Source organism: Eretmochelys imbricata, chromosome 2, assembly GCF_965152235.1.
Source record: "Eretmochelys imbricata isolate rEreImb1 chromosome 2, rEreImb1.hap1, whole genome shotgun sequence".
Classification (NCBI taxonomy): domain Eukaryota; kingdom Metazoa; phylum Chordata; order Testudines; family Cheloniidae; genus Eretmochelys; species Eretmochelys imbricata.
In genome coordinates, this window is record NC_135573.1 from 88,124,855 (window position 1) to 88,149,193 (window position 24,339).

Sequence of the window (24,339 nt, forward strand, 5' to 3'; positions counted from 1 at the left end):
AGAGAGCTGAGTTAGTGGCAACGCTCAATTTATAACTCAAGTTAACTTTGCAGTGAATACAAGCCCTTGTTGTTAATAAAGTTAAGCAAAGATGGATGCTCCTTGTTTTGGCCAGGATGTTGTAAAGAGAACAAGCATCCAATACTAATTCGTTAGCAAAGATAAGATGGGAGATAATGAGCTTAAGGTGGAACAAGATAAATGTAGGTTAAATATTGGGAGAAATAAAACTACATATACAGTTGGGTCAATGGCCAAGGGAAGTTGTGAAATTACTATAATTGGATACGGTCAAGGCTAGCTTAAACACACACCTATTAGAAATGATTTAGAAATACATTCATCTTGCCATGCTGCGGGGGACTGGCATAAAATGATGCATCCAGAGTGATTCATGACAAGTCTGTAAGTCCCACATCGGTGTGTCTTCCATTTGTTAGGGTAACTTGATAACTTTCAGTTATGTTTGAGTTTAAAGGGACATTACCAACTAAAAATCATACGCTGGACCAGTGTGTGGCTAGCCCCTGTGTAGGCATTTTGGGTGTGGTGACGGAGGTGAAGACAAAAGGAGCTCCCACCTCTTTTCTCCAGCTCAAGGGCTGATCATGATCCTATTGATGAGTATGTTTCCTGCTCCTCCTTGTGTCTTGTGGGTATAGGTAAGTGAAAGAAAGGAGGGGAGGGAAACATTGTGGGAAGGTTTGGGTCACAACCCTACCTTTCTACTCCCATTCTAGTCTGCATTTGAAAGGGGGATATGTACACCCCTTTCAAGGATTGGATAAATTCCATGCCAGTGAGCACCACCTCAGAACCCCTGGCAGAATTTTAAGAAGAAATGAACAATATGATAGGTACTGATGTTTATATTACTGTAGCATCCAGAAGTCCTAATTGTAGTTGAACACCCATTGTGATTGACACTGTATAAATATGTGTATAGACAAGGTCTCTGTCCCAGGGAGATTACAGTCTAAGACCCCGATCCAGCGAACACTTATGAACATGCTCAACTTTACACATGTGAATAGTTCCATTGAAGTGAATAGTACCATAACCCACGTGTACAATTAAGCTTGTGCAACAGTGTTTGCAGGATGGGGAATAAGAAGACAAGTCACATAAGAAGTATGTGTGTGGGGGGAGGTGGAAAAAAAAGAGTAGGAACTGAAAACTTAGAAAGGGGAACAAGAAGGATGTCATGTGCTTAGCTTATGCATGTTTTAGAAGCAAGAAATTCAATTATTAGCTGAAAGTAGGCAGGAGACAAATAACGTTGAAAATACTGCAGACCTACTATGTAACATTTTTTCCCCTGTGAATATTGCTAATACTGCTTGATTCTGTTGCTCATTAAAATACATAACTGTGCCTTTTTGATTTGGCTAATAATATACGGCAGCTGTATCAGTCATTCTGGAGGATTTTATGGTGGAGAACATCTCCTGTCCTTGCTTTTTGCCTTGGCACAAGTCCTGTCTCATTTTAAACTTAGTTAATAATAGAGCCATAGAGATCCCCTGAGCCACCATGTAGTAATTTAATGGCCTATACCCCTGAGCTGGAAGGCCCATATAAGAGTTTTAGCTCAAAAGCATCAATCACGCACAGATTAAATGAATGGGAATGATAGAGCTTATCCTCCTTCAGAAGCGGTTTACCCTGCTGTAAACATTTATATCTGACTTTAGCGAGCATGTTCCACTCCTAGTATAATTTAGAATTGGGACAATTAAAAGATTTGCTGGAAGGCATGACCTGTTTACATTCGTGTTGACACAGGTACTTTTCTGCCCATGTGATTCTGGGATTGGCAAGTGTGTAGTGCACACACCCTGCCTAGGTGAGGGAGGGGCTTTTCAACTGACCAGGAATTCAATGTGCATTCACTAAAAGACTTGGACATAAAGCATTCTGAGGTGGAACAGTTGATTATTTGGCTGAAAGTTGAAAAGTTCATGTTGCAAAGATTTATTAAAGTTATTAAAGGGGGAAAGAACATTTTATTTCTTCAAAGTACTCTCTATTATAAAGACATCACACAGAGAAATTCAGGCACTTAAGTAGGTTTGCTATAATTCTGATGAAATAAACAATCAGCTAAGATAATGGCTAATTATTATGTAAATTTCATTTTAATTCACTTGAAGAAGGAAGGAATTATGGTGTTATTGGTTTCAGGAGACAGATACACATCCTGGTAACGCTGGTCCATTCTTAATTACCATGGCAATTAAAACAAATAAAACAGACATTCATTAATGTAATTCAACATAACTATTCTAGTAAGGGATAATATTGATATTCCCATGACATCTGGAGCTGCATATTGCAATCTGCATCACCTTTTTGATATTATATCTTGACAAGCATGTTTCTTTTTTATTCTCCTGGATGAAATTTAGAGATCTAATGGAGAGTGTTTTGGCTTTTCACAGGATGAATTGGATGAACTTCGAGCTGAAATGGAGGAGATGCGTGACAGTTATTTAGAGGAAGATGTTTATCAGCTGCAGGAACTCCGGAAAGAGCTGGACCGTGCAAACAAGAACTGTCGCATCCTGCAGTATCGTCTCAGGAAAGCAGAACAGAAAAGTTTGAAAGTTGCGCAGACAGGCCAAGTGGATGGAGAGCTCATTAGAAGTTTGGAGCAAGATTTAAAGGTGGGTAAGGTACTTGTTTGGAGTATATTCGTAGGAAAAAGTGAAAGGACACAATCTTAGTCTCTTGTCAAAATAATAGATATAAAGGTAACATAAAACAATTATTTGTATTTCTCAAAATATCAGACCCAGTTTTCCTTATTTCTTGGCAGAAAGCAAATGTGCAACTTAATTTCATGAAAAAAGGGACTTAACTAAATGAAAACTATACACAAATTCAAATGAAAGGAACACAATCGAGTTACATTTCTATCTTGTTCACCTTTGCCTTATCCTGTCAATCAGGGTTGGAGGCTGTTGTTGTTCATCTCCAACTGTTATTGTCAAGAGCATCTTCCAAGCTGACACCAGCCTCCTTCGTGGTGTTCTTCAGAGTCTCAAACTACTGGGTCTCCCTCATGGTCTTTGTCCCATGACTACTAGCTCTTGTCCTTTCTGGCCAACATATCTGGTCATCTCAAGTGACCCAGCCATCTCTGTCAATGCTCCCTCAGCTGCATGTGGCTGGAATACAATAGCCTTTGTCCATTTTTTACTGCCATTAGGTGAAGCACTTGCATGCCGCTTCCAGTTGATGCCCTAGTATAGTACTGATATATTCCCTGAAGGTGAAGATCATAGAGCATGTGTGACTGGCACAACTTTTACAAAGCAGCTGGCTGGGCCTGATGTTCTTGGTTTGAAACTGAAGTTCTTTCTCCTAGATGGGCTGCCTGCCACAGCTAACCAGCCCCACCTGCCCAGAGCAATCTGGCTCTAAAGTGCTAGACACCCCAACCTTTTAACACTCCCACTTCCAGTTAAGAACACCTCTGCCACGAGAAGGCAAGTGGTAGGAGTTTAGCAGTCAGAGGCTTTGTATTGCGCCAACTGCATGAGGCATTTTCTAGGGTGTGAGAACTGATCCTCAAACCCACCTCAGCCATAATAGTTCTTTAGGAGTTATGTTAATAGATTTCTCGTAAAAATGATTTTCTTTCTGTATTACCAAAAATCTTAGACTACTGTATCTAAATTTTAAAAATCTAATATATTTTCAACATTTATGCTGTTTATTTCCTCTTTTTGCATTTCACTTAGCTTGGAAAATTGAAAATACGCTAATTAAAATCACGTTTCCTTTTAGTCAGTTCCAATTCATGGTGATCATCCCTTAGCAGTTTGGTACAATGTTTGGGTTGCAGACACTGTTGAAAAATACCATTCCTATAAAAATAAACGGTTTATATTGAAATAATTTTGTGGAAATGTTTCCATTTACGTTAAGCTTTGTAAAAACAGAGTTCAGTTATGCTGGAACTAGAACGTGCAAAATAAAAAGCTTCCTGCAACTGCTATCGTATTGCAGTTCAAAATCAGCTTCACTTTTCTAAATATGTCTGGGAGGAATATTCATCCTTGCCTGTGTTAAGCAGAACCTAGCAAACCTGTGTAGTCTTCTTTATTTTTTGGTTTTCTTGTCACTTTTACCTAGTACTGACTGCTGTTGATGCAGCAAGACCTGGTAGATGAGGCTGCCACACAGGTGCTGTTTTGATCAAAACTGTGATCTGTCAATTTTAACAGTATAACTTCTGCATTTTTATTATTATTATTATGCTATCCCTAGGGTTTCTGAGCTTGATATGTCAAGGGAAATGCTTTGATAACTCTGAAGTTCCCATCTTCATTTTCTCCATTGGAAACATGAATGTAAATTCTCCTATGGTTTGAGTATTCAAAACTGGGTCTAATAATTTAAATTGAAGATCCCTTGATTATCCAAGATTATAATGTATGTATATTGCATGTTCAGGTAGTTAGCTTTCTTATGTGGTGTTTATGCTATTCTAACCAGGTAGCCAAAGATGTATCTGTCAGACTGCACCATGAACTGGAGAGTGTGGAGGAGAAACGTGTGAAAGCAGAAGATGAGAACGAAATCCTTCGGCAGCAGATCATTGAGGTGGAAATATCCAAACAGGCACTACAAAATGAGCTGGACAGGTTGAAAGAGGTAAGCACTAGCCAGGAAAATTATGCAGAACCATGTTCTTGGTTTAAATGGAAAGCTTGTTATCAAAGCATTTTAGAATGTTTCTGAAACAAAGATATTAAATACCTTCTTCCATTGGAGCTGCTGATACAATTGGCACTGATAATCATCTGCAAAATCTTTTTATTTGCCCAGTGGCATTCATAATTTAGAATCCATTGAGAAGCCATCAACTATTTTTTATCCAGTGCCCATTACGGTGTGTATACCCCATTTTCCTGCATGCCTCAGTTTTTACAAAGGCAAAGCTCCCATTGACTTCAGTATGATAATGTAAGATCTGGGAGTTTTGCTTGTGTTAGGATTGAGTAAATCCTACAAGATTTGTTCCTGAAAGGTTAATTTAGATTGACAGAATAAATCTTGGCTTACCTTACTAGTTGACATCAGTTGGACTACTGGTGGAGCAAGGCAGGTAGGAATTGGTTTGTAATGCACAAAAACCATTGAACTGAGAAACAAAAATGTTGTGTGTTAGGAAAAGGAATAATTTCTTGACATATATTCATAATGGATACAATGATGCTGCTTGGATGGAAGTGAAGTGAGGAATGGAGGATACAATAAAGGAAGATGGAAGACCAAACATGGCTCATACCCTGGTTTATGGTAGCATCTCTTTTCTTGTCACAGTACAGCATGTTGGTAGCCCACTGTCTCTGGCCGTTCTTAAACCAGATTGAGATAGAACATTTAAACATAATGAGGTAAGCCATTTATCCTCTGAGCTGTGGACAGATTTAGAGAGCTGGTGTAATTATGTGCTTATTTTAATCTTTCAAACAATGCTTGTGAATCAACTGGCACAAAACCTGATTCATTGTATAAGGTTGACAAACCATATTTAATTTCTGTGTGCATTTGGGTTGTGAGGAGAATGAGCTCATTGCAACAACTTTGGAGCTTACTATACATAAAGTGGCAGATCCTCAGCTGGTGTAAACTTCAGTGGAGCTATGTCAGTTTATACCACCTGAGGATTTGCCCCAAAAGCACAGTCTGACTGATGCCTTAGTTATAGAGAGTTTTGTTTATTTGTTTTTTTACTTTAAGCTATTTGCAGATGCTGTGCTTATAGGGCATCATAATTTGCTAAAAGACATGGCAAGCACATGCCATACAAAACCCTGCCATCCACTATACAAGCTGTTTTTTATAACTAGCTGTGCATTGTTGTAATGCACTGGTTATCAAACTGCAATCCAGAGAGCCTCCTGCCTGGTGGTCTGGAGGAGGAAGTATTTTGAGAACCAAGGTATGGCTGATCAGAGCAATGGGAGACCAAATGGTCCAACAAAGGAAAATTCTCTATGGAAAGGATAGAACAATAGGATTCAGTCAAGCTGAGGACCTGTTAGGGAATAGGTAGGGCATAAGCTCCGAGCCAGTTATTAAAAATGTACCAAATATTTGTCTGTATTGAGTGCCGGAGGTTCACTTAGCACTGAAAATGAAGAAGAAGTGGTTCCTGCCTTAAAGAGCTTACAACCAAATAACTGGAAAATGCCGTTTATCTTCAGCATTATTTGATAGAGACAAAGCTGTAAAGGAATATAGTGTAGACATGCTGGTAGGAAAGTTAGTCCATTGGTAATCAGTAGAAAAGCCATCCTAAAGGCCGTTCAGAAAATCCTTCATCTTTTGTATACTGTAATGTTCTTGGAGGCCTTTGCAAGGTGTGATGATGGCCTCAGAATCAGGAAGCTGTATAACAATCTCTGTCATCCTTTTAATAAATAAATAAACAAGGCTTCTGTTCAGATTGCTGTGATCCACCATGCCAGGTTTAAATGTTTTAATCTGGAAGGAAGGGAGAAGAATATGTTTCTTGCTCAAGATGAGGACAGTAATGCATACTGAGAGACAAACTCTGGTCCCCTCCACCTGGCCATAGCAGGCCCTTAACCAAAGAAAAGATGCTCAGTAGCTGTGCAGATGGGAGGGAGATAGGATTTGGAGACCCTGCACTGAATTCCGCAGAGCTCTGCATTGTAAGAGCAACCTGCAGCCAAGTGCAGAGGGAGAGGAGGAGTGCCAAAGTGGGGTGTCAGGGAAGGGGCAATCAATCCACAGTTACGGGGATAGGATGGATGTGCACTGGCTGTGAGGACTGTTACAGCCCTGTGGTTGCAGTTGTGGCTGTAATGTGCCTTTGTGACTATTATGCAGGATGGGGAGTAGGACTACTCCTTCCTCCCAAGCCCAGCCTCTGACAGAGGTTTCCAGTGTGTAGCCTGGCCATTGTACCTATGTCCTGGGATCTAGGATTTGATCCTAGGTTGGGATAATGTTGTAGATAAAATTATATATATTAAAAAAAACCCTACAATAAAAGAATGTTGAAGTTGTGAAGTTCAGCTCTCATAAGTTAGGAAATGCCAGAATTAAGGCTTCCTGTGCAACCATAACTTGACCTTTTTGGTGCATGTGCATTATGATACAGTCTTTTAAATTACATGATTACAAACTATTTTTTCCACAGGACCCCTGCCCTATTCAAGGCATAGGTAGGATGGTGCTCACTGAGTGGGTAGTTAATGTACAAAAATTTGATTATCAGCTCTTCAGTCTAGCAGACAAAGATATAACAAGATCCAATATCTGGAAGCTGAAGCTAGACAAATTCAGACTGGAAATAAGGTGAAAAAAATGTAACAGTGAGGGTAATTAACTGTTGGAACAATTTACCAAAGGTCGTGGTGGATTCTCCATCACTGACAATTGTTAAATCAAGACTGGATGTTTTTCAAAAAGATCTACTCTATTTCAAACAGGAATTAATTCAGGGAAGTCCTATGGCGTGTGTTATACAGAAGGTCAGACTAGATGATCACAGTGGTCCCTTCTGGCTTTATAATCTATGAAGTTCTCTTTATCCTCATCATTCAGCATGTGACTCCATGCATTATTTACTACACACCATCCAAACATTGAACAGAAGAGAATTATTGATTTCCTCTTGGGTTTTCTTATGGTGCTCTCTCATCATAGTATCTAAGTGCTTCACAAACATTAATGAATTTATCTTCATAATACCCTTGCCCTTGTGAGATGAAGTAATATTATCCCAGGTTTAGAGATGGGGAACTGATGCACAGAACTGTCCAAATTATTAACTCCTTTTGGGTCCCACATCTGAGATGCCTAGGACCTGATTGTTTCAGAATTCTTAGCATTTTATAGCACTTTATATATTCAGAGCAGAGCTCCCATTGAGCTGCAGCTGTCAGTGCTCAGCACTTCTTGCAAATCAGACCTCAGTTGTCTCAGTTTGGGTACCCAGAACATTGAGGAACAGACAGTGGCCAACTGTGAAAATGTTAGTTTATACAATTTGCCCAGCATCAAATAGGTGGTAGAGGCAGGGATAGAATTCAACTTTCTAGGGCAGCATTCAGCTGCCTTAATGAGACCCTCCTTTCTCTTCCTGCAGTAGCCTGCCTCATTCACTACACACCTTGCAGTTTCTATAGCAAATGAAGCTGGGGTCTTACAGACAACAGCCTCCTTCACTATACAATCCTGATTCATCCCCAAAGTGGATGAATCCTGTGGACTGAATGAGGCAGCGATCCTGTGAGAGAAATAGTATGTCATCATGTAACTAAAGACAGCATCATAATGTGTGTTCACAAGGAGGCACAGGCAACCTCTAATTCAGTCATTTCCTAACCTTTGAGTGCCTGACTTTGCAACCTTTATGTTCTTTAAACATTTGTGTGTGTGTGTGTGTAATTTTCTAAGATTTTTTTTAAGCTTACAAATTGAGAACACAAATTCCATTGTGTGGTACCATAATGACCCCTCAAGCCCCATGAGTCCACATCAGTGTTAGAATCTTTACAGCCTCATTCTTGGACATGACTGAACCATTTCAGCCAAAACTAAGAAAAACAACATAAACTCAGCCTGAGACACCTATCATCGAAAATTTTAACCTGAGTGGTTTATGTTTGGCAAAATTATAAGCAATGAAAATAGGTCCTTATAATGGAAAGCATCAGGCAACTTTAGCTTTAAGTGACACTACTTGTGTTGCATATAATATGGTTCAGTCTTTAAACTTCAGTAGCTGCCTAGAAATGGCAATGGACCATTCCTGCTCCACATTGCACAAAAGTATTGAAAATGCATAGAGCCTGCTTCTTTTCCCTGAGAGGAGAATAGATTGTGTCTTTTATTTGCAGCTGCTAAATGTATATTTTGATGTATTCTTTGTGCTTGGAGTTTTCAGCCAGCAAAGAGAAAAAGACAGATAGTGACATGGCAGGGTTCAAGTTGCTTGAAAAGAGTAGCCCTGCTGAAAAAGACAAAGAATGGGGAGGATTAGGAATGAAGTAGCAGCTGCAGAAAGATTTGACATGAATGTTATAAAATGGTTTAGCAAGAAATGAATGAGATTGTGTAACCAGGGAGAAAGGGGGATTTATTTTCTGTGGAAAAGCCGTATTGAGCAGCTGATAACCTTCTTCCGTTGTCATTGAAGGCATAAGGGCTGGTGGGGGGGAGGAGGGAGCACTTTCTCTGTCACTGGGAGCTATGACATAACTGCCTTTCCTAGTTCCCCCTGTCCTGCACAGGCTCTCTTAGCTAATTCAAAGATAAAATCAATTGCATTTGGAATCCTTCCCGCTGAGTTAAAATCCCTTTTTCCCTCAGCAGGCATGAATGGTGTTCTCCAGATTTCTTTATGCAGGAAATCACTTACAGTTATTGGAGGGCCTTTATTGTAACTGAGGCTTGTTATCATTCTCCGGAAGGAAGGCACAGGTAGAATGAGAAAGCGAGACAGTGAGAGGAAACAGGTCCTGTTCATTTTCATCTGAGAGGATGGAGAAATGAAGGTCTGGGGACGAGCAGTACTCTCGTTAGGGTGCATGAATTTAGATCAAAACTAAAGCATACTGTAAATGAGGTTCTGCAGGGTAGCTGCAAACTCTTTAAGACAATTGTGTCTCCCAGCGCTCTTCAATTTGGAAGATCACTTGGTAATAGAGATGCTCTCATGTACCCATCCCAGCCCTCAGCCCCACCCTACCCCTCCACTGCTTGGCTCTTGGAAAGTTCTTACTACAAAATACCACATAGGGCTCGAACAACCGCAGCTCAAGAACCGCTACTTTAAAGTAAAAGTTAATTTTCTTTTGTGGTTGAAATATTGTTAATACTGTTAAACAAAATGGAAGGCTGTATTAAGACACTAATAAAAATAGAAGTGACGGGTCACTGAACTGGCTTTATCCTATGCTGTTTAGAGCCAAATTCTGACCAGAGAGACACATGCACAACTCCTTTGAAGGCAGTGGAAGTAGAAAGGATGTGTCTGAGAGAAGAATTTAGCTTTATTTACATGATATGGTAAAACAAGCTGGAGGTTACTTGTCAGGGCTGTGCACAGGGAGTTATCCTCAGGATACAGACCAACCGCTGGCTGCTCCTCGACTAACTGCTGCTAGGCAACAAATGAGCCCAGTTATGCTGCCTTGGAACTGACAGAGTGGCCACAGCTCCTGATTGGCTGCTGGTTTAGCAGCACTGCTTATAAGCCTGGCCCCCACAACAGATAAGCGGCTCCTCAATGTGTACCATGCCCACAGCTGCATTTGCCCTTGTTTCAGTCTCCTCTCTGGTGTAAATATACAAGGTACCGGGTAAAGATCAGGCTTCAATTCCTTTGGCACAGTTCGCAGAATTTACTCCTCTAATGTATCATTTGGAGAACACACATCCTATCATCTATTAAGCTAAGACTCTATGATTCCGGTAGTGCTTGACAAAGTTCAGTCACTTCTCTAGTGAAGCTAGAGGGTGGATTCTCATAGCTTCTTAATTCTTTGTATCAAAAGCAAATATATTTTTTTTCATGCACCTTTTGTTTCAGTTAGCTAGCACCAGGTTTGAAGTGTAGGAATTGGTTGGGCACCAGTACAAGAAGAAGGGAGAGAGACCCAGTAAAGTAACTTTTAAAAAGCATGGCAAAGTCATTCTGTTGACATGGTAATCCTATTTAGGGGTTACTAACTGTGAGAGCTATAGTAGTGAAGTTTTCTGCAATGATTAGTGAAGAAATTGAAAAGCAAAATGTTCTCCTATAGTGCAATTTTGTAGTGTCTGACTTTTTTTCCCTTGGAAAAATAATGAACCAGAAGACTCCAGTATCAGCCAGTATATACATTCTTATCATGCACATCATTCTAGGTATTTCTTACTGCAGTCCTCGTTTGGCAGCAGCCATTTGATTGTGTTTACAAGCCCCAGTGTCACCATTTGAGTATAATATTCTGGGAATGATTAATTAACAATGCCTCTGCTGATCATAGTCTAGCTTTTTAAAACATGCCTGCAAACCTAATCCCATGGCACTCAAACTGGGCACAGCCTCCAAAGAACACTGTCTTCCTATAAATCAGACTGTCCACAGCCTCACTCCTTGAGGCTTTTATAGACCTCAGCTGACCTTTACATGTAGATAATGTTACTGTTTGGAATGATGACATTCACAGTGGGAAAGTGATCTACCGTAGCTGCAGATTTGCCAAAATGCCAGTTAGTTACAATGAAACCTGCCTAATAAATTAGCTGAGATTTGGCAAATGCCAGATTCTAGGCACTTTTGTTTTTAAATATTTTTGAAGCCTTTAGGTATGAAAACTAGTGCAGATCTAACCCCCCGCCCGAAAGTTCACAGCATACATCCATTTCCCTTTCTTCCATCCCATTGCCAAACAGCCTCCCCCCCACCTAAAAAACTCAAACATGTTCCATATCATATGTGCTGTGGACTTGGCCACCGTGGTGAAGGTATCATCCTGAATATTCAGTCTTTTACTGTGAAATTCCTTAGGGGTTAACTCTGTGATGAGGCTTAACCCCCATCACCTGCAAGACTAGTGAATATACCTAATTAATCATGCTCTGCACCTAGGGAGGTGAGTACCTAATTGGCTCCTGGCCAGAGCAGGCAGAGCTAAGCCATTATAAGTAGACTGAAAGAGGTCAGTTGAGGGGGAAGACTGTAGGGGAGACATGTCTCTCTGGCGGAGAGAAGCCCAGGGTTAGGGTAACAGACAGAAATAATGGGGACAGTGTGTAACAGAGGCAGCATAGGCTCCTGTGAGAGAAGCTGCAAAATAGGGATTTTGCAAGCACAAGAAGAAAACTTCAGTAGTCCAAGGGGCCAAGAATTATCCAGATTTATTTAGAGTTGTTGGTAATACCCCAGACGGGAGGTTGAACTTTGTGATTTGGCCCAAGGGGCTGAGCCACAGAAGATTTGGAGTCAGCAGCAGGCAGCCAGCAGGAGGCACTGAAGTTGAATATAGTGGCAACATCCCACACTGATGCAAACGGGCACTTGAAGGATGAGTGAGCCCTACCACATTTTAGTACGAGCATGGGATTGTGGAGACTCACCTCTGAAGAAGGAGGGAAATACCAACTGCCTTAAAGGTGAGGTGCAGACGGATGGACTAAATCTCTCTCTTTTTTTCCCTTTCCTATGCGGAACCTGGAGGCTGTAATCTGCATGCTGGCAGCCCAGCGCAAGCAGATGCATTCTGTAATCTGCATGCAGAAGCAGATTACAAGGACAGAAAGAGCAAGAGGCTCAACAGGCTCAGCAAGAACGTTTCCTGTCATGCCTAGAGAAATGGACCCCAGGGTCCTGGGTAGTTTCAGGAGAAGAAAATTCTGCCAGAGCAGTATCCGGCCTAGCAAAATTGGGCCCAGGTGATGACCCAGAGGCATTTTGCGCAGCTTTGAGGGGGTAGCGACTGCAGCAGGATGGACTGAATCCTCTTGGGCAGCTCAAGAGGCCCAGTTCCTCTTGGGAGAAGCTCAAGTGACCTGCCAAGCTTTGTCTGATGAGCAGGCGCAGTCCCGTAGAATTGTAAAAGATGCCATTTTGCGTAGGCTGGGACTGAGCCTGTCCCCTGTGGTGTGTGCCCTAAAGTGGCAGTGCAGCATTTATGGGATCTGGGTGCTATCCAACACAAACTCCTTAGATAAGGTGGAGGACCTTGTAATTTTAGATCAATTCCTAAGGCTTTTGCCTGCTGGAGTCCAAAGCTTGGTCAGGATGTTTTGACCGACCTCTACTGATGAGGTGGTGGAGAGGGCGGAGGCCTACATGGAAGGGGATAATACCGAACCCCCTGGTTGGGGGAGTTAGTTCAAGGGGACTGTTAGAGGAAAGCAAGGTGACCGAGAACTCTGACCCTGGGATGGCATGGAGCACATATGGGGGGGAGAAGTTCTTAAGAAACCGAAAGAGGTTGTGGTGCCTTAGTCATCACAAGGTATGTGGGACAGGCCTCTGGGTTGATGAGGAGAACACAGTTGTGCATTTCTGGTGTGGCCAACCGAGTAATAAAAGACTACTCACACATGAAGTGCTGCTGTTTGGATTGCTACCACAGCCCAGTCTATTCTCGCAGTACGGGGTGCAATCCAGTGTAGCAGATAAGTGCTAAAGAGGCTGGCCCTGAAATGAGAGGATTGATTGGCTCCGGATGTGAGCAGATGGTAGTTTGGGAGATTAGTCTCCTGACTGAAAATAGTCTGGTGCACGTTTCATGTGGGCATGGAGATAGAGGAGTCTACCTGACAGCGGAAGTAGAGAGAGATATACAAGTCAGAGGAACAAACTGAGGGCTGGTGCAGTAAAAGACCAGCCTTGGCCCATAGTTGTGGGCAGAAGCTGGCTTAATTTCCCATCTTTATTAGAAGACAAAGTACTGCATGGATGAGTTGACCATAAGACGTCCATCCCCCAAACACGGTCTGTTTGACCAGGTGTCCCAGAGGTGGGACCACAGTGCGTGGACTCAGTGGACTGGGAGAAGTTAGTCAAGAGAGGTGAACAAGAAATGCCAGGTCAACTACAGGCCACGGAGACAGTCACAGAAGGCAAACCAAGAGCTGAAGGAGATGTAAGCCTCATGATAGAAGGTAATAGAGGAGGCCACAAAATAAGAGCAAGATCTGGTTCTGACAATGCTAGACCTGGTGTTTAAAAGAAATGTCGGCAACAACTCGAACAGGAGCTAGCTGCCCTGTGAAGCATGGGAACATCTGACAAGGGTGCCCTGGCTTCTAGAAGCCAAGAGCAGGTCCCTGCCAAGAGGAAGTTAATTGGGTGAGTTCATGCCAAATGGATGTCCTAAGCATGGAGATGGGAGAAGCTGCTTGATCGTGGACCCTGACCCACCACCTCCAGGCTGACAACAGGAGGACACACCATCCGTGGAGAGTATGCAGATCCGGGAACTTCGAGAGAGATTAACTGCTGCAGAGAAGGCCCTGCAAATACACATCCAAGAGAGAGAATATTGGAAGGAATGTTATGAAGATTTGCTAGATTAAAAGTTGTTTGTTCATCTGAGTACACGATGTAGAGGAAGAGGAGGAGGGCCCCATACAGTGAAGGGGAGAGAGTAACCTTAGGGGTACTACCTTGAGAGAGAGAGTGTGTGTACATATGTGTGTGTGAGAGAGAGATGGGGTAATGCACCCAATCAGTTCTGCTCTGCACCTGGGCAGTTGAATGGTTAATTGGCTCCTGGCCAGAGAGGGTGGAGCTAAGCCCTTGTAAGTAGACTGAAGGAACTCAGTAGCAGGGGAGACTGCAGAAGAGACAGGTCTGTCTGACTGAGAGAAGCCCAGGGCTAGGGTAACAGAGATAATGGGGTAGCACAGGCTCTTTTGAGATAGGGTTTTGCAAGGACAAGGAGAGGACTTCAGTAGTCCAGGGGGGCAGAAGAATTATCCAGATTCATTGGGACTTTTTCATGATACCCCAGAAGGGGTTTGAACTCTGTGACTTGGCCAGAGGGTTGAGCCACAAAAGATCTGGAGTCAGAGGAAGGCAGACAGCAGAAGGCGCTGAAGCTGAAGATAGAGGTAACATCCGACACCAATGCAAGGGAGTGCTCAAGGGAGAGTGATTGAGCCCACCATAACTCTGACTCTTTTCCCCTAGACTTGCAAAGTGCTACATGAAAGTTTACTCTAGAGAATCCCTATTAAAGCCCAGGGCACGAGCTAACAAATCCCCATGTGCTGTTGTAGAACAGTATGGTCAATACTGCATAATTTTACTTGCTCTTTCACTTGAGATGTGTGGAGAAATATTTTACGTTTGCTTTTTCATTGTCATTCTCATCATGGCCTGGGTAAGACTTTGTGCCTAGTAAATTTTAATGATGGTTTCCTATGTTGGCAACATAAGAATCTTTTTTTATATGGAACTTCTTTAGCTGGGCAGATATTTACTATATCTTTAGAATAATTGTGAATGTCCTTTGCTTTCTCACTCTCTGGTGAACTACTCAAGTCCAACTTCTAGTTTGTGTAGTCCTGTAAAGGAATTCTCACACAGTGGTTTCTCTTACATTTATACAGAAGCAAAGGGACTTACCAAAGCTGATGAGCACTTGAGATTGCATTGCTGCATGCAGATGTAATTTTCACCTCTTTCCAGATTTGCCCATTTCACTTGAGGGGAGTCCGTTGCCTACTCTCCCTCAGGCTTTCCTTCTGAGGATGGTAATTATAATCTCTGCTTGGTGCCCAGTAGTTGGAGACTGGAAAGGGTGCTGATTCATTGCAGCCCCAGGATACCACACCACCTGTCCCCTTCCTGTCCATTACTGCTCACTTTGGGAGCAGCACTGAATGTTTATAGGCTTTCTGTCAAAGGGATGCTGTGAATGGTTTTTATTTGATTGGTTTTGGCCATAGCTGGGGGCCCTCCAGAGGAGCCTGTGTGGACAGGAGCCACCACAGAGCCCAAATGCACCTGGCCTCAATTGTACAAATCAGTGAGCTCTAGCTGAATGAAGATGGGTGTAGCCAGCATGAAGCACTGTTCAGCTGGTGCTTGTGTTAGCTGGCATCCCAGACAAACACAGGCACACAGTCTCTGTGACATTCAACTTTCATCTCTTGCTTTGGCTGGCTAGCAGTGAACAAATGCCAATTGTTTTCATATCACATCTACAGTAATTTCATTCATGCATCTGGAGCTCTGGTTAGTCAGATGGAAAAGAGTAGGAGACAGTCTGTCAAAGTGAGAACAGGCAATTTTCTGAGATGCATATTGTCTTACCAAGGTTCCCAGATTGTGTGCAGCTCATGTTGTGGTGCCAGGCATAGAAACAAGTGTCACATCAGACAACATGAAACCCTGAGTGCAGAACTGTCAAGAAATTATTAGGTATGTGAAAAAAGTCAGTGAGTTATTGATTTTTTTTCTGTTCTTCCTTGAAAGAGTTAATCAATTTCTCTTTACAAATTAATTATTTACAGTAGCTTCTGTAGAAGTTTCTGTAAAAAGTGAAGATATAATTGATTGTAACGATGTCAAATGAATTATTAACATCATAGCATTCAAATAATCACAGAATGAATGAGCAGACAGCTTTTTAAAATACCGGGGGGGGGGGGGTTAAACCTCCTAGTTTTGCCAAGATTTCCGCTATTACTATACTCTTTTAAATATACATTTAAATATACATAGCTCTCAGTCGAGAAAAATAGACCTTCAGTAGAAACCCTTGGTGGTTTTCAGAAGATCTAGTGCAGCTGTATGTCTTGTGTTGCTTTGATCAATAAAGGAAGTTATCAATCCTTCCCTCCTCCCCATTACTGATAGAGTGGTAAGTGGAAACAAAATTGAAGGTTTTCTGGTTTTACCCCTTGGTTTGTGGAAATCTGAAGTTTCTGTTAATACTAGTAATTGAGAATACATCCATGAGCTGAGTTTCTAAAGGTCCTCACGCTAGGGCCTAAACAGGCTTGTATTTCTTGGAACTGTTTTGCTTTTGTTGTTCATAAAAACTTGTACCTAACAGCTAATGACTCTGTGAGGAGAAGGAGGATAGAATCGTAGGACTGGAAGGGACCTTGAGAGGTCATCTAGTCCAGTCCCCTGCACTAATGGCAGGACTAAGTATTATCTACACCATCCCTGACAGGTGTTTGTCTAACCTGCTCCTAAAAATCTCCAGTGAGGGAGATTCCACATCTTCCATAGACAATTTATTCAAGTGCTTAACCACCCACAACAAGGAAGTTTTTCCTAATGTCCAACTTGAACTGCCCTTGCTGCAATTTAAGCCCATTGCTTTTTGTCCTATCATCAGAGGTTAAGAAGACTAATTTTTCTCTCTCCTCCTTGTAACAACCTGTTATGTATTTGAAACTGTTATCATGTCCCCTCTCAGTCTTCTCTTCTCCAGACTAAACAAACCCTTTTTTTTTTCCCAATCTTCCCTCGTAGGTCATGTTTTCTAGACCTTTAATCATTTTTGTTGTTTTTCTGGACTTTCTCCAATTTGTCCACATCTTTCCTGAAATGTGGCACCCAGAACTGGACGCAATACTCCAGCTGAGTCCTAATCAAAGCGGAGTAGAACGGAAGAATTACTACTTGTGTGTTGCTTACAACACGCCTACTCATACATCCCAGAATGATATTCACTTTTTTTTTCTTGCAACAGTGTTATACTGTTGACTCATATTTAGCTTGTGGTCCACTATGATCCATCCCCAGATCCCTTTCTGCAGTACTCCTTCCTAGGCAGTCAGTTCCCATTTTGCACTTGTGCAACTGATTGTTCCTTCCCAAGTGGCGTACTTTGCATTTGTCCTTATTGAATTTCATTCTGTTTACTTCAGACCATTTCTCCAGTTTGTCCAGATCATTTTGAATTTTAATCCAATCCTATCCTCCAAAGCACTCGCAACCCCTCCCCGCTTGGTATCGTCCATGAATTTTATCAGTGTACTCTCTATGCCATTATCTAAATCATTGGTGAAGATATTGAACAGAACTGATCCCTGTGGGACCCCACTCAGTATGCCCTTCCAGCTTGACTACTCTCTGGGAATGGTTTTTCAATCAGTTATGCACCCACCATCCATCTAGGTTCTATTTCGCTAGTTTGTTTATAAGAAGGTCATGCAAGACAGTATCAAAAGCCTTACTAAAGTCAAGATATACCACATCTACTGCTTCCCCCCCATCCACAAGGCCTGTTACCCTGTCAAAGAAAGCTATTAGGTTTGTCTGAACTGCTTTGTTTTTGACAAATCCACGCTGACTGTTACTTATCAACTTATTATCTTCTAGGTGTTTGCAAACTGATCGCTTAATTATTTGCTCCGTTAACTTTCCCAGGACTGAAGTTAAGATGACTGGTCTGTAATTCCCCGAGTTGTCCTTATTCTCCTTTTTGTAGATTGGATAGCTTGAGTTGTCTGTTGTTTTAGCATTACTACAGTAGAACCTCAGTTACAAAGTGACTGGTCAACCACACACCTCATTTGGAACTGGAAGTACACAATCAGGCAGCAGCAGAGACCCTTCCCCCCACACTCCCAAAAAAGTATACCATACAGTACTTGTTAAATGTAAACTTTGAAAAAAATAAAGGGAAAGTTAATAGATTTGACAAGGTAAGGAAACTGTTTCTGTGCTTGTTTCATTTAAATTAAGATGGTTAAAAGCAGCTTTTTTGTTCTGCATAGTAAAGTTTCAAAACTGTATTAAGTCAATCGTCAGTTGTAAACTTTTGACAGAACAACCATATCATATTGTTCAGAGTTACAAACAACCTCTATTCCTGAGGTGCTCATAATTCTGAGGTTCTACTGTATTGTGCTACAATACTTGTATAAATGATGTGAGTTTTCTCTGCAGAAGATACCTGTTAATTCAATTTCTTTAACGGCATTTTTCCCAATTACATTATTTTTCCATGAGAGTTTATCCTCTCAGTTTGCAAGCATTTTTGAAAGATGTTGTAATGGAGAATTTACAGTGTCTACTGGGTCACCATTTGGCCTAAATATTCCTGATGTTTTTCCTAATTTTGCTAAGTAATTGGACCTGCTGATAATAGAAAGCAAACCCCAGTAGAAAATATCTTGAGAAATAGAGCTTAAAAATGGAAATTGGTTCCTTAGAAATGCTTCTACATAGACTACACTAGCATGAGCAGAGTAAGAATTTACTTCTGTTTGAGAGGTTCCATTTCAAGAATACTATGTGCTGTCAGAGATAAATTGATCAAAACCACTCATTTACATAGTGCTTTTCACATTCAAAGCAAACATGAACTAACTTACATATGTTAGATATGAAAACTGAGACACTGGGCCAAATTCCACTCTGTCTCATCAGTTTAAGTCTAGAATATTCCTTGAAGTCAGTGGAGTTACTCTGCATATAAACTGGTTTAAATGACAGCAGACTTCAGCACAGAGCTCCAAATTCAGTAGTGATGATGCTGAAAATGGCCCACCTTGATTATCATACACATTGTGAGGAGAGTGATCACTTTAGATAAGCTATTACCAGCAGGAGAGTGAGGTGGGGGGAGAGAAAACCTTTTGAAGTGGTAAACACCTATTTTTTCATGGTCTGTGTGTATAAAAATATCCTCACTGCATTTCCCACTTTTATGCATCCATGAAGTGAGCTGTAGCTCACGAAAGCTTATGCTCAAATGAATAGGTTAGTCTCTAAGGTGCCACAAGTACTCCTTTTTCTTTTTGCAAATACAGACTAACATGGCTGCTACGCTGAAACCTGTCAGTATGAGGTCAGTTTTCTGTTGTCCTCCAGACCTTTTATGTTGCTCCAGTAGTAATAAAGGGTCCATAAACACAACTGTCCTCACTGGGAAATATCCCTAGTGTAGGAGCTTCTCCAGATAGTGTAGAGTTGATCATGTTCTATACTCACCCATGTTCCTGGGGTACAGATCAGGGAGAGGATGTGGCCAGAGCCCCAGTACACTCTATCTTGGATGAAACATAAGATCGGCCACACTGGGTCAGAGAAAAGGTCCATCTAGCCCAGTATCCTGTCTTCTGACGTGGCCAATGCCAGGTACCCCAGAGGGAATGAACAGAACAGGTAATCATCAAGTGATCCATTCCCTGTTGCTCATTCCCAGCTTCTGGCAAACAGAGGCTAGGGACACCATCCTGGCTAATAGCCATTGATGAATCCATCCTCCATGAATGTATCCCTTTCTATGGACAGATGTATGGGGAAGGCTGAGGTTTCTTTTAGTATCAGTAACTGCGAGTACATTGGCTCATTGAATTTGGAAAAATCCCAACAGTTGACCCTAAAAAGCCTGTATGTCTTGGTTATGTTTTCCCTTTCTTTCTCTTTCTTTCATTCATTCATAACTTTGTCTGAAGTCTAAAGCCAAACAGCTTAGGATAGCCCTAATGTGAATTTAAGTATCAAAAGATACCCATAGCCAAATATGAAATTGTAAATTTATGCTCATGCAGATGGTGGACATGAACTCGGGGGTAGTTGGGTTGGTATGTCAGGAGTTCAGCAAAATGTTTATGTGAGTGTGGAGGAGAGAGAGACCCAGTTTGAGATATGCCTGATGTACATTTTGCTCCATTGCACTGCAGTTCCCATTCTCAATGGCCATCCCAAAGTATTCTCTTACAGTGAAAACTCTTCAGCATGATTTCAGTTGTCCTGAAAGAAATCTGGGCCTTTTGTGCTCCTTTGGATACTGGGGAATGCAGTTCTCTTCAGCATCATTTTCTGTTATGTGCAGGACAGAGAAAACAAAGCAGAAACTGAATGGTAGTAAGGCAAACATTTCAAACTAAGGGATTAAAGTAATAAAAAGATGCAGCAAACAGCTCTGGTATCTGCTTAGATCTTTACGAAGATTAGACAATAGCAGTGCCTGGAGTAGCCTTTCACTAAACATACTTCCTATATGTAATTTTGGGGAGGAAGAAAAAATGAAGTATAAAGTATTTTCTCTGTATGTTCCTACTGTGTGATATCAATATGCATCGTATAGAATGGGGTGGGCAAACTTTTTGGACTGAGGACCACTTCTGGGTATGGAAATTGTATGGTGGGCCATGAATGCTCATGAAATTGGGGTTGGGCTGTGTGAGGGGGCGAGGGCTCTGGCTGGGAGTGCGGGCTCTGGGGTGGGGCCAGAAATGAGGAGTTCAGGGTGCGAGTGAAGGCTCTGACTGGGGATGCGGGCTCTGGGGTGCAGGAGAGTGGGACTGAGGGGTTTGGAAGGCGGGAGGGGGATCGGGGCTGAGGCAAGGGGTTGGGGTGCTGGAGGGGGTCAGGGGTGCAGGCTCCGGGTGGCGCTTACCTCAAGCAGCTCCTGGAAGCAGCGGCATGTCCCCCCTCTGGCTCCTACATGGAGGCACAGCCAGGCAGCTCTGCGTGCTGCCCTATCCCACAGGTGCCGCCCCTGCAGGCCCTCTTTGCTGGCCAGTGGGAGCTGCGGGGGCAGTGCTTGGGCCAGGGGCAGAGTGCGGAGCCCCCTGGCTGCCCCCACACGTAGGAGCTGAAGGGGGGGAAGTGCCACTGCTTCCAAGAGCCACACAGAGCAAGCCCCCTCCCCCAGTCCCCGGCGGAAGCTCGAGGGCCAGATTAAAACGTATGAAGGGCTGGATGCAGTCCCGGGGCCATAGTTTGCCCACCCCAGTGTAGAAGTTCAGTATTGCTGTTTCTTGGCTGCAAGGGGACTGGTAGAAACAATTTGGTGATGTTTCCTTGATCACATTAAAGGGAGAACAACATCATTATGCAAGAGGAAATCCTTTTATGTAATTGACTGCTGGCTCTCAAGTGCCCAAGTGTGGTGGCACTGGAGTGGTCATTTGGCACATGCTGCACACATTCTGTCTTTACTGCTTCCATGGACTAACTTTCTTTGAAAAGTAACGGCCCTATGAGTTCGTGAGTGTGACAGTCATTGTTATGTTAATTCTTACAAGAATTAACCTGGTTGCAGAAAGATCTCTTTGAACTGTATATATTTTTCTAGTCAGGAAGAAAGGTAATTTCTTTGTCCTTTTGCTAATTAGTTAGTTTTCCTAAAGTAATTAGCATTTAAGTCCTAGTGTAGTCATGAAGATGCCAAGTGTTTTCAAGATTAATTTCGATCAGTCACTAAAAGGTTTGTGTCCTTTCTTGACCAAACCCCAACACTCAGTTAACTAATCTAGGAGTCATTGATTTGACTGTGGCAGCATTATTCCAGCAGACATAATCAAAGGGGACAGGAGCACTAATTAGAATGCTATATTTTTTAAGCACGTTCCAATAGTTCTTTAAAAATAGAAGAGCCCTCTGCCACCCTCTTAACCAGTCTGTGCCTTGTTTAGTTACTTACTGGTCTTTTTGTCTCTTGCTTTGAGGAACTGTAACTGTCCATGGAAGAGGAGAATTGAAGTAATATACAATTTCCAGAAATTCTGGAGTAGTTGTAAGGGGTTAAAACAGTAAGATGGATCTCCCACCACCGAAGTCTCATTTTACCTCATTGCTGGTGCTTGCTGGAAGGCAGCTGGATTAGCGATAAACACATTTGGAGATTTTTAACTGGCGTTGAAAAATAGAAAAGCTTCTGATATTTCTCTTCTAGTTTTAAATCCATTCCCTCTCCCTTCCCCAGTTTGTTTTGTTGCCATTGCCTGGGGTTGATGAGTCACAATCAAGCCATTCAAATAAATAAGTAATAATTTTAAGTTTACATTTGAAATTCTTTATACAGTTTTTTTTTTTTAAAGGCGGCACTAAATAATTATTCGGGCACTTGGGAATAGAATTATTATTTTTGGCACTACTGAAATACGATCCACACACAAGAAGACTTGGTAGAAAAGATGTATTCCAAAAGTAAATGGATTTTTATTTTGTCCTATTATAAAGATACTAAAAGTTAACTTTGCCATTGAGGGGTTGCTGGAAACTAAAAGCAAGCGGTTATACATTTAGTTTCATGAAAATAACCCTGCTGTTTCTAATCGGGGCTATATGATCAATCAGAAGCTGGGCTCATAGTATTGACACCATGAACAGTTTTAATTTTAGAGTTTGACAGAAGATGAAGGATCTGGCCATAAGTGAAGAGGTGTCAGAATGATCAATATTACCAGCAGCCCGCTTTTTAAGAACAGCTGGTGCTACAGTACTTTTTTATTTAAATGGCAGAGTTAGGTTTTTGAAGCTGCAGGTATAGTGTGTCACTTATGGTTACTGGTCTGGCTGCACTGCTGTCTCCTCTCAGAGTGTCTGAGTTTACCCCAGAGGTGTAAGGGCCTTTACATCTCCTGGGGAATTCCAGAATTTACCCACTCTCAGACCAGGACCAGAGTTACAGTCCCTTTGGTACTTCAGCAGGTCTCGCTGGAGTCTGGATCCTACTGTTGCCTTCTCAGTAATAGTTAATACACTGGGACCACACAGACTTCTCAAACAGTGTTGTTTAATGTTAACAGCAGGAAGACAGCATTCAGACATGGGTAAAAATAACACAGAGAGGCCGAACTTCATGGGTATGTCTACACAGCAAAAAAAAAACCCATGGCTGGCCCATGCCAGCTGACTCGGGTCACAGGGGTCAGCCTGCTGGGCTGTTTCATTGCTGTGTAGACTTCCGGGCTCTGGGACCCTGCGGGTGACCTTTGAGGATGAATGGCTCTCTCATACTCACAAAAATGAAAAGAAAACGTGTTCAAGTGTATACCGCAACTAAAGAATAATAGACTTGGCCCTTACAGGCCACCTTCTATCCTGGGAGCTCATTGCAAATTACAAACACTGATCAATTAAAGATTGCAATTCTATGTGGGAGTGAAAGATTTTATTGATGGGGAAGCTGAGGCACAGAGGAGTGAAATGATTGGTCCATGTCCTGCAGGAAGTCAGTGATACACCTGGGAATAGACGCCCCCGGTGTCAAGGGACTGGGAGTGTCTATTCCCAGGTGTATCACTGACTTCCTGCATGACATGGGCCAATCTTGTGCTTTAACCGTGTACTGCATCTTTTTTGTTTCTGTGTTCTGCAGTATGGGCAGTTGCTTGGGTTTGATGCCATAGAAATTTTATAATAACTGGAGGAAAGACTGTGTATTGTTAAAGTGTAACTATAGCCCATCCAGGGATGTAATTGAATGCATTTTTTGTTTTAAATAGGATGTTTAGAAGATTTTTTGTAATGCATATAAAAATACCTGTGATTATTGATGTATTAATGTAAACAAGACTGCTTCCATTGTGAGTCTCCTTTCAGTCATGATGTTCCAAATCATTGCTTTCTGCAGAAAACTTTAAACCCAGAATAATTTCTGCTTTTTTTTCACCTACCACAAAAATTGCCTATAATTACAAGTACATCTCACTTAATCATCGCGCTTCCAGTCTGTCTTACTTTTTTAGGTTTGTTCTCATTAGGCTTACTTAATGTGGAGAGAATAATACAAGTTTTATTTCCTGCTTGACAAGAGAGGAAAATGGACAGCAACTCAATTATAGGGGGGAAAAGGCTGAAGACCCAAACAATCACATTTAAACAAAATAAAAATTGAGAAGGATGGATTTTAAAAAAAGTCACACAATTCTCAAAAATAATAGGAATTTTTAATGCATAGTATCCTATACATCTATTCATTTAATACTTATTGCACTACTGTTAGTCATAATGAATTTGCTGTTCATGAGCTCTTGTTTCCATAGGTTTTGATATTCTGCATTCATTAAGAATTAGCTAAGGGGCATTTTAAATTGTTCTTTAATTGAGTCAACTGATTGTTTGCCAGAAACCAGTAAGACTTA

The 24,339-nt window shown here is 41.8% G+C and overlaps 1 protein-coding gene across 1 annotated transcript in view; it reads left to right on the forward strand.

Annotated features, from left to right (window-relative positions):
* MTCL1 (microtubule crosslinking factor 1) overlaps positions 1-24,339 on the forward strand; it is a 186,271-nt gene that overhangs the window by 24,065 nt on the left and 137,867 nt on the right. The window contains exons 2-3 of the mRNA XM_077809063.1: positions 2,442-2,666; positions 4,504-4,662. Of these exons, the coding sequence (XP_077665189.1) occupies positions 2,469-2,666; positions 4,504-4,662 (357 nt within the window). The 5' untranslated portion in view covers positions 2,442-2,468. The remainder of the gene's footprint in view (positions 1-2,441; positions 2,667-4,503; positions 4,663-24,339) is intronic.